General features: G+C 43.1%; 1 protein-coding gene across 1 annotated transcript; it reads left to right on the forward strand.

Annotated features, from left to right (window-relative positions):
- Positions 1–455: 455 nt before the first annotated feature.
- On the forward strand, positions 456–7865 carry SELENOK (selenoprotein K). Its single transcript, XM_080827359.1, has 5 exons — positions 456–543; positions 4790–4880; positions 6356–6439; positions 7047–7133; positions 7406–7865. The coding sequence occupies exons 1-4, from the start codon at positions 525–527 to the stop codon at positions 7126–7128; spliced, it is 276 nt and encodes a 91-aa protein (XP_080683485.1). The 5' UTR covers positions 456–524; the 3' UTR covers positions 7129–7133; positions 7406–7865.
- Positions 7866–10591: the final 2726 nt, after the last annotated feature.

Below are 10591 nucleotides of genomic sequence, written 5' to 3' on the forward strand. Positions count from 1 at the left end.
TCCGTGTATTCCGAAGACAGGACACTAAAGCTCCGTCGGGTTTGGTCACCGCCTCGGCCCGAGAGCACTGCCCTCCACACCCTCAAATATCAACACTTCTGGAATATTCTCAGGAACTTCCTCCTGCCAGCACTTCACTGTACAGCTTCGCCTTCCCGTCCCTGGGTCCAGCAAACAACCAGAAAACAGTTACTCCTCACCGTGCGGTGAAGACGAACCCTCCAAGCTCCATTCCAAAAACAGGTAGGTAAGCGCGCGTTTACGGGTTAAACCCCAAACATCACTTCCGGTCACCTGCCCCGCTGCCCTCGCTCGACCGGAAGTCGCCCGCGTGACGACGCAAAAAACGGCGGTCTTGTGCGTGTCCCTCCAGCAGCCAATGGGTTCTGTCCACCTCCTTCCTCCGTCGCTGGTTGGTCTAACCTCAGACTGTGACGTTAAAGGGCGGGGCGCAGAGGGAGATACCGAGGCCGAGAGGAGCCAAGCCCCTCAGTCGCTCCGGAAGCCGGCAACAAGCGCCGAAGATGGTTTACATCTCGAATGGTGAGTTGCAGGGTGTTGGGGGGCGGCCGCTGGCTTGGGAGGCCGGACCCGGGTTTCTTCCATCCTCGCCCGCCGGCCCAGCACCTATTTCCCGAAGTCGCTGGGCCCTGTGCCGCGTCAGCCGAGCGTCTCTGAGCCCGCAGGCGGGGGCCGAGGTCCCGGTGGTGACGACGGTGCCGACTGCCCGGCGTCCTCGCCCAGCTTCTGGCTGTGGGTGTCGCCAACGCGGTCTTTGCTCTCGCGCGCCCGCTTCCTTAGCTAGTAATGACAACGGGGTTAGCACCGTCTGTCTGCGTAGCGCCTGTGTCTGGGCGCTGTTGTAACTTTTGCGCTGTCAACCCATTCCGTCTCTACAGCAGCCCTGTTCAGGTCGTTGTTTTGTTATCCGATTTTAGGGGCGGAGATTCTGAGGCGCAGCTAGGTCCAGTAGGTTGCCTGGCAGCATGAAGGTAGTTAATGATGGCTCAGTCGGCTTTCGAGCAGAGGTGACTGTTGTCCGCGTCCCTGCTGTTATCTACTAGACGGTCTTTATAATGTGTAAGGAGAATTAAATAAATGGGGTAGCCTTCCCTTCCCCCTCTCCCGCCCCCAGGAGTAGGTAGCTAGTCATACACGTAATTTTTTTCTTTGCCCTAATTCCGAGGGGCGCAGAAAGAAGCACCGCCCCCTGTAGGAACAAAGGTAACTATTCCTGGAGTAGAGAATCTGAGAGTGACTTCGTTCAGTGACTCCACAAAGAAAGTGTCGCCTGGGTGGCTCAGTCGGTTGAGATTCATCGGACACTTGGTTTGACTCAGGTTATGAACTGAGGGTGGTGGGATCTGCCCTGCCTGGGGCTCCGCGCTCAGCGGGGAGTTGGCTTGGAATTCTCGCTCCTTTGTTCCTACCCTCTGCGCTCGCTCGCTCGCTCTTTCAACAAAACAAGTGATTTTTTAAAAATTTTTATTTATTTATTTGACAGAGAGAGAGATCACAAGTAGGCAGAGAGGCAAGCAGAGAGAGAGAGAGGGGGGAAGCAGGCTCCCCGCTGAGCAGAGAGAGATGCGGGGCTCGATCCCAGGACCCTGAGACCATGACCTGGGCCGAAGGCAGAGGCTTAACCCACTAGGCCACGCAGGCGCCCCCAAACAAATGAATCTTAATAATAGTAAGTGTCTGAAAAGGAAAGGCACAATATGACTGGGTCAGACCAATGCCAAAACCCTCTGCCCACCTGGTTGACTCAGGTGGAATCATGTGATATTTGGTGCAATCTTAGGAGGCAGGATCCGTGGAGCTAGGTCCTTGTTCTATTTGAATCATCTGTTTATCTTCAGAAAGGATGCAGGTGATGAGTGAGAAGTCTTCTGGCTGAGTGCACTTTGCATTTCTCTTCAAATATGCCTTCCCGCATCCTCTTCCAATTAAAAATCTCAGAAACAAGTGGGGTGATGGACACTACCCAAAAGCATCAAAGTTACATCTTATTTGGGGCACTTTTTTTTAGCAGACTTTGTGTTATATCCTTTATGGGTAAGGCTGGCAGCTTCTATGTATGCATTATGGGGTCATTCTTTGTAGTACGTCTTTTGTAGTACATGCATTGTCATAGTGAAGTGGGAGTGAGGTTTGTATCTCACGCAGTTGAAAATTGAATCTCGTGGACATAGGAGAGTGAGTAAAGTGATAAGAATTTCATTAAGTGAGGATACAGAAAAAGCTTTCAGGAGTGAGAGGGGTCCCAACAGGGTTGCCACTGAGGGGTTTTAGGGCTGGTCTTTTATAGAAAGCTAACCAGGGAACTTAAAAAATCCTTTTAACATCTCTATTGATAGCAACATAGAGTAAGGGCTAGTAATAACACCTTCAATGGCTTACTTTCTTTTTAGGGTCAGGTAATTCTTTGTTGGTCATAAGTAGCTGTTATAACAAGACCCCACCTCTGAGACCTAGGGCAGGGTGGTCAGGTTTGTTCCCTTATCTCTGGTTCCCTCACACCTCCACATTTTTTGTGATTTTTGTGAGCCTGATCCCGTAGCCCGCTACCTACCTCTCCCGACCTAGCCTCACCTGTCCCTTACTCAGTAGTGGATCCACATAAATAACATAAAGGTTCTATTAAGGCCTTTTATCTCACCTTTATAGTTGAGAAATGCCAGTTGTATCCAAGCAACTTATTTCCCTCTGCAGATATTGGGAGGGGAGCTTTCTGCCTTCAGAAACTAGGAGGGAGAAGTGCTAAAGCAAGATAGAATAATGCAAGTGCATGCAGAGGATTCTTTAGAGTCCCAAAGAAAGAATTGTGTTCTAGTTAGATCTCTCTTAGAAGGTTTGAATTTATTAGCACTTCACAGTGACAGAACATTTCTCTTGCTATCACATGACTTTTTCTTCAGCAATCCTAAATGATGACTAGCTTTGGAATACTTTTTCTCAGAGCAGGAAAATATCACATCAGCCAATGAAGCAGAGCTAATAAGAGGCAGAACCAGAGCGTATCACCCACGCACTGGCTTGAAGTGTATCCCTTTTTTGTCAATAGCTCCATTGAGAGCTCAGATCCAGATGGATCCTTGAAAGTAAGGCAGTCAAAGAGGAATTGTAAACCCTAACTGAGGGGGTGGAGGTCAGTGTGGTGAAGCCCTTGAAAAAATGGAGAGGAGAGGTGGTTGACAGCTGTTCTTTCAGAATATTCTGACCTCTTAATTCTCAAGGCTAAAACTAGAGCTCTAACTTTTCATGTTGTAGCTTCCACTATTTAAAGTGGTTTGAAAAATAGATCTTTGTTTTTGCTTAAGATAAAACGAGTCCATAGGGACGCCTGGCTGGCTCAGTCAGTTAGGCATCCAAGTCTTGATTTTGGCTTAAGTCATGATCTCAGGATCCTGGGATTTAACGTGTCAGGCTCCAGGCTCAGTGGGGAGTCTGCTTGTTCCTCTCTCCCTCTCTCAAGTAAATAAATAACTCTTAAAAAACAAACAAACATGGAATCCATAATTAGAATCAACAACATCCCATTACAGTGGAATTACAGAAAAATAGTGGCTATTTTAATGAACAGGGCAAGTTCTCTTCAGTACTTAGAACACCCAGACTCTTTGATTTATGGAAATTTTAACATAACTGTAAAGATTTTTTTTAAAAGATTTTATTTATTTACTTGACAGAGATCACAAGTAGGCAGAGAGGCAGGCAGCGAGAGAGAGGGGAAGCGGGCTCCCTGCTGAGCAGAGAACCCTATGCGGGGCTTGATCCCAGGACCCTGAGATCATGACCTGAGCTGAAGGCAAGGCTTTAACTCACTGAGCCACCCAGGCGCCCCATAACTGTAAAGATTTTAAGAGTGTGTGTAAACAACTTTTTTTTATACAGGAAAGAGACTTTGCAGGTGAAAAATGTTTTCACATTTCACATTGTGAAATATTTCACAATTTCACATTCAAGTGGTGTGAATATTCTTTTATATTTACTCATTCCATTTGTTTCCTCAAAATACTTGAATAAACAGAGATTCATGCACTGGCATTTGTACCAGCATTGTCACAATAGCCAATGGGTGGAAGCAACCCAAGCGTCCCATCAACAGATGTTTGCATAACAAAATGCAGCATATACACATGATAGAATATTAGTCAGCCTTGAAAAGGGGGGGGGTAAGTTTGACATACCTACAATGTAACATGGTTGAGACATGAAGACATAAGCCTGTCAACAAAGTAAAAATACTATGTGATTCCTCACATGAGGTTCCTGGAGCAGTCAAATTCATAGAGACAGAAAGTAAAAGGGTGGTTGCCAGGAAGTAGGGGAAGGGAGAAAAGGGGAGTTAGTGTTGAATGAGAGTGAGTTTCAATTAGGGGAAGATTCAAAAAGTTCTGGAGATGGATGATGGTGATGGTTGTGCCAACAGTGTGAATGCACTTAATACCATAGAACTATACACTTAAAAATGGTTCAAATGGGAATTTTTAATTTGTATTTTACCACAATTTAGAAAGAGAAAAAAAATACTTGAATTGTCACTCACCAAAATTAGGAACATAGGAAAACATTTGACATATTAAAAGACCCGTAGATCAAAGAGCTTTACTTCCCTGAACCCTTTTTTAGAAGGATGCACAGATAACAAACCTTTCCTTGTGTTGGCCATCTGGAAGAGTGAGCAAGTTGAAAACTGAGTCTTACTGTTCCCTAAGCAACAAATGGTAATACATCTTGTGTCAGAGATTTGTAGTACTAACTGAAGTTTCTTTTTTCTTGTCTGTAGGACAAGTATTGGACAGCCGGAGTCAGTCCCCATGGAGATTATCTTTGATAACAGATTTCTTCTGGGGGATAGCAGAGTTCGTGGTTTTGTTGTAAGTGTTAACAGTGCTCTTAATAGCCCTGATATTTAAGTTAACAGAAGTACATTAGATACGTTATGTTGAGGTTCTTAAGCTGAGCTTTTCCAAAACAGTTTTTAATTATAATATATATTTTTTAATTATTAGCTTTGCTAAGGAAAATGAAGACTTTTGTGGTGGTAAAGCTGCCTTATACATCTAACAAGTATGAATATGATAGTTTAGGAGCTTGACTGTGGCTTAGCCTTGGTGTGGTAACCATTTCAGTCTGCATCGATGGAGCCAGGCCTCCCCATTCTAATGCCAAATGACAGTGCCTCACTTTCTCTCTGCTGTTTCAGCTTTAGTGTGTATGTGCAGCTTTTACTCCAGATTATACAATAAACCAACGAGGGGTATTTGATCTTGATACAAAATATCCCAAGTAATAAAATTGTTTTTTAAATTGTTAGAATTGACACAGAAGCCAAAAATTTAAATTTTACTATAATTTCAAGCTATTCTTAGTTAAGTGCATTTTTTTGTCTTTCCCATGCTGTTTGTTTTGTGAAAATTATTCATCACCTACCAACAAGTCTTACTCACGCTAAGTTGGAATATATGTATATATTTGAACGTCACGTGGCAGAGAACTGCATGGATGCAGAGATGGGGGAGACTGCCCCTTCATCTACTTTAATTCATATTACAATGGGTGTTGGGCTGGGCATGATTGTGGGAGGTGGACATCAGGGCAAGTTACTCCAAGTAGAGGAAACACAGGAAAGATGGCAGAGAGGTTTGAATAGCAGACTGCAGTCTTTATACTTAATTGAACTGTCGCTGTGATTTAAAAAGATTAATCTGATGGCTACATGTAGCATAAGGAGAAGGGGGGGGAAATGGAAGAGATCGTTCTATAGAAAAATACAGTGGGACAGAGGGGCATTAAGTTACGCAGTACAAAACTTCCTTAAAGTCTCACACATCTCACCTACTCCCTATTATTTTTTTAAAACATTGTTTTAACTTCTTCCCCCTCCACAAGTAAAGAAAATTCCATACAGATGGTTTCCTAGAAGCCCTGTGCTTCTGGCACACCCCCCTAGGCTCCTCCCTCAGCAGGGTAACATTGGGCAGACTGTTGACAGGGGAAATGTGGGGGAAATGAATGCTCAGTGCTGTAAGAACAAACACTGAGGCCTGACAGCTGATGTAAAGTGGAGAAAGGAAATTGGAGATGGCTCTGGTTTCAGAGTCACTTCTAGACTCTGTCAAGGAGAGTTATTAGCATGTAAGAAAGACAAGGAATGGGAGCTTTGGGGCCACAACATGGCACCTGTGTAGACATGTGCTACATGCTGTTGTCCAGGAAGGTGGCTTTGAGAAATGTGGGGTTGGAACTAAGTTGGTTTAGTTTAGTCATCACTCACACACATAACTGAAACTATGGAGATACATTTTATAATGTTGAAAGTGGTATTTTTGTTTTCTGCCCCTTGTTTCAGTTTCAAGACTCTGCTTCAGCAAGATGTGAAAAAGAGAAGAGGCTATGGAAGCTCCTCTGATTCCAGATACGATGATGGAAGAGGGTAGAGCTTTTTAAATTGATAATAGAAAATAAATAAATAAATAAATTGATAATAGATATTTTCTGTAATTTTAATTAAGTTAACTATTATAGATGGATAGGCATAGGCTCATGGATCATGGAAATAAAAGGTTTAAATTCTATTTCATAAAATTAATGCATTACTGTAAGTTGCCTCTGATTTGATCATTAGAGTCACTTTGACAAAGCTAAAATGTATATGAAATATCCTATGGGAAAAGTCCAAATTAGAGGATGAAAACTGATGACCACCCTTAAATCTAGAGATTTTACTTTAGAATCTGGATTTCCACTGGTAAAGAAAACCAGAGAAGATGAAGCGGCATGGGGTTGGGCTTGCATTTCCAGGAAGCTGGGTTTCATTTGGGCTTTCATTTACAGGAAGGACTGTTCAGATCATCACAATTCCTTGCTTGACTCACTTTTCTCATGTGCATTAAGTGTCGGGTCCCTGTATTTGAATTTTCTCAACTCCTGACCTAATTGGCAGTTCCTATTTTAAATAAAGAGTAAAGAGTCTATTTGAGTGTTTGGAAGGAATCGCTTGATGTCTACTAAACAGCAGAAATTAAATTTTCTTTTATTAGGCCACCAGGCAACCCTCCCAGAAGAATGGGTCGAATTAATCATCTGCGTGGCCCTAGTCCTCCTCCAATGGCTGGTGGATGAGGAAGGTAACTTAATATTTGAAATGACTCTGCAGAGATTTCATTTTGAAATACCCTCTTAGGGAAAGGTTTTTTAAGGAAAACAGAACTTATCCAATATTTTGTTACTATTCAGATACCTTATCTGGAAATATATTTATATCTTAACCCTTGAAAAATTTATTGTATTTTATTATCAAAGTGTCTTTCAAAAAACAGTTAAAAAAATGATTGTTGGATTTTTTGGTGCAAATCCAAATTAATAACTAGTAACTGATTGTTATAACACTTTCTTTTAGGTAAATGTCTGCTCTAAGAAGCAGACAACTGGACATGCACATTCATAACAGAGGGAAATCATCAAGAAGTAGAGTGCTGACCATGCTGAACAAGGAATTGAATGTGTGTGCCTGAACAGGGATTGCTCTGTGTCCTCACAGATGAATGAGGTCGTGCTGGGAATTCCCTTCCCAGGGATCTGGCATGACTGATATGCAGTTCTTCTATAAATGTACATGTTTGTCTCATTATCTTTTTTGTATAGTTTATGAAAGTATTAATATAGTTTTAATAAGTAAATATTTTTAGGTTACAAACCTTGACTTCTCATCTTTGTATAATTAAAAAACTCCAAATTTGAAGAAAAATAAAAGGTTGTGTATTCTGTATTGAATATAGTGTCACCTTTTTAACTTGAAATAGTATTCATTGTTAATTTGTTCTCATTTATAAATAAATCACATTGTATTTATTCCAGTAGTATGGATACAATTTTATCTTGAAACCTATTTGTCCTATGAATCTTTAATACAGAGTATCAGATTTGCTATCATATATAATTATCGGGGTAATTATAAAGCCTTAAACAACAAACCTGAGTTCCAAATGAAGATTGGCTAGATGGTCTTTAAAATCATAGACTTCTGTGTTATATTGACAAATTTGAATTCTAAAACATTGCTTAAGATACTGCCTGTTAGCTTTCACACACACACACATACACACACCCCATGAATGCTGGAACTCTCACATTCCATCGCTAGAATAGAAGCTCGATGAGGTTGGGATTTTGTCTTTTTTACCGAAGTGCTTTGAACAGTGACTGCATGTGATAGGCACTGAAATATCTGTTGGAAAGATGAATAATACAGATAATTCTGCTTTGTGTTTAACAGTCTTTGAACCAAAGTGTTCAGGTAAAAGCATTTTTTTTTAAGATTTTGAGAGAATGAATGAGCACACAACTTGGGGGGTGGGGGGCTGGCTGTGCAAAGGAAGAGGAGGGAGCCTAACACTGGGGCTCAACCCCAGGACCCTGGGATCATGACCTGAGCTGAAGGCAGATGCTTAGCCAACTGAGCCACCCAGGTACCCTTGGTAAAGGCATTTTTATATTTACTTGGATGTATTTATTCAACCCTGTTTGCTAGGAAATGGAGATGTAGTGGCATGAGCTACTGATCTTCAAACATAAGGGAAGGGGCAATTACAAGACCATTTTCAAGTTAAGGATAATAGAGACAACTGATCATTCAAGTCTGTGCCAGACATTTTATCTTTTACATATTCTGACACTACAGTAGGTAGATGATACTTGCATTATACAGATAACAAGAAACAACTCAGCAAAGTTTTGTGATTGTGTGGCTAGTGAATGGCAGAGGTCATTCTGTCAAAGCACTTAAGTGGGGAGAAGACCTGGGTAGTCTCAGGACATGATGGCTTCTCTGTGCATATGATTCATGATCCCTGTGCCCCTCCCCCTCCCCCTAACTCCTCTGCAGGACTCTTTTTTAGGGCTATTCTACAGTCCTGACTGCCTCTGGTATTTAGCTCTCACTCTGAGCATGAGGTAGACCACTGTAGGGCAGAAAGTAGCCTATTAAGTGGCCAGTGTTGAGTTCTTGTCTTTGCTACTCAATAGCTTATGTTCTTGACTAAGTCATGTCATTCTATCCCAGTGTACTCATCTATGAAGTGGGGATTAAATTCCTACTTCAAGGGATTCTTCATTCAGCAGTATTTAATCCACTAATATTTATTGGGTGCCTGCTGTGTGCTGAAGATAATGGTAGAGAGTAAAACAAAGTTCTTCCTCATGGAACTTACTTTTTAGTGTGGGAAACAGTGAGCAGGCAAGTACAGACTTAATTCCTGCTTCAGAGGTAGTAAGATAACAGGGAGGCTTCTCTGAGGCGACATTTGAGTTGAGACAGGCTGAGAATGAGCCCACTGAGGGAAGAGCACCCCAGGCAAAAGGGGACAGCATGAGTGGTGGCTCAATGATGGGAAGGGCTTGACATGTCTGAGAGGCTGAAAGAAAGTAAGTGTAGCTGGAAATGCCAACAGACGGAGAGAGATGAGGTGAATTTAGTGATGTAGCAGGGACTGGATTAAAAATGGCTTTCTAGGCTGTAGTTAGTTTAGATTCTGTTCCATGAGCCAGGAAACAAAGCATGGGTTTAATTTTTGAGAATACTCATTGGTGCTATTATATGGAGTGCTGGGTATGTAGTGCTGATCGTCTTAACTACATACTTTAAAACTTGACACTTGGGCAACAGACTGAAAGAAGACAAGACCAAGCAGGGAGTTGCGTTAAAAGGCTGTTACAGGGGGCACCTGGGTGGCTCAGTGGGTTAAAGCCTCTGCCTTCGGCTCAGGTCATGATCTCAGGGTCCTGAGATCGAGCCCCAAATCGGGCTCTCTGCTCAGCAGGGAGCCTGCTTCCCTTCCTCTCTCTCTGCCTGCCTCTCTGCCTACTTGTGATCTCCGTCTGTCCAATAAATAAAATATTTAAAAAAAAAAAAAAAGGCTGTTACAGTCTCGGTGAGATGGTAGTTTAGGCTAAGTAGTAGCAGTAGGAATGCAGAAGTGGCTTCGTTCAAGATGTATTTTAGCAACAGGATTTGCTGATGGATTGGACAACTGAAGAATCGAAGTGTTATTTACCGAGATGGTGAGAGAGACCGTAGTGTTGGGGGGTGGGGGCGGACGGATCAAGAGTCACAGTTTAAGTTTGCAATGCCTTGTGGATATCCAAATGGAGATACCAGGCGATTGGTTGTCAGTCTGGATCTCAGGGAGACTTCCAGACGGGAATCATGTATTTGGGAGTTATCTTCATACGTAAAGCCACGAAACTGGATAAATTCGCGCAAGGGATGTGGAGTGAGGCGCCCTAATTCAAGAACACCTTAACGTCAGAGGCTGGACTGAGCATCACCAGCGCAGTATGAGAACTAGAATATGTGTGGGGTCTGGGAAACCAGTAAGTATAGAAGCTGAGCCAAAAGCCGCGTACCCGCTACTCTTGCGTAAGCGCTCGAAATAAAAACAAGTCGGCCGTGGGAATGCTACCGCCAGGACCAATCGCAGCAACACTCACCCATCACGCCCCACCCCCGCCCCGCCCCCTCCTCCGGGTGGCTCCGCCCCTCCGCTTTCCCGGAAGTCTCGGGGGCAGCTGCCCGGCGGCCATCTTG

This window comes from Martes martes (assembly GCF_963455335.1).
Source record: "Martes martes genome assembly, chromosome: 1".
NCBI classification, from domain to species: Eukaryota; Metazoa; Chordata; class Mammalia; order Carnivora; family Mustelidae; genus Martes; species Martes martes.

Coding starts and splice junctions, on each gene's coding strand:
- SELENOK (XM_080827359.1), top strand. Junction 4,881..6,355: donor GCAGAGTTCGTGGTTTTGTT/GTAAGTGTTAAC, acceptor CCCTTGTTTCAG/TTTCAAGACTCTGCTTCAGC. Junction 6,440..7,046: donor AGATACGATGATGGAAGAGG/GTAGAGCTTTTT, acceptor TTCTTTTATTAG/GCCACCAGGCAACCCTCCCA.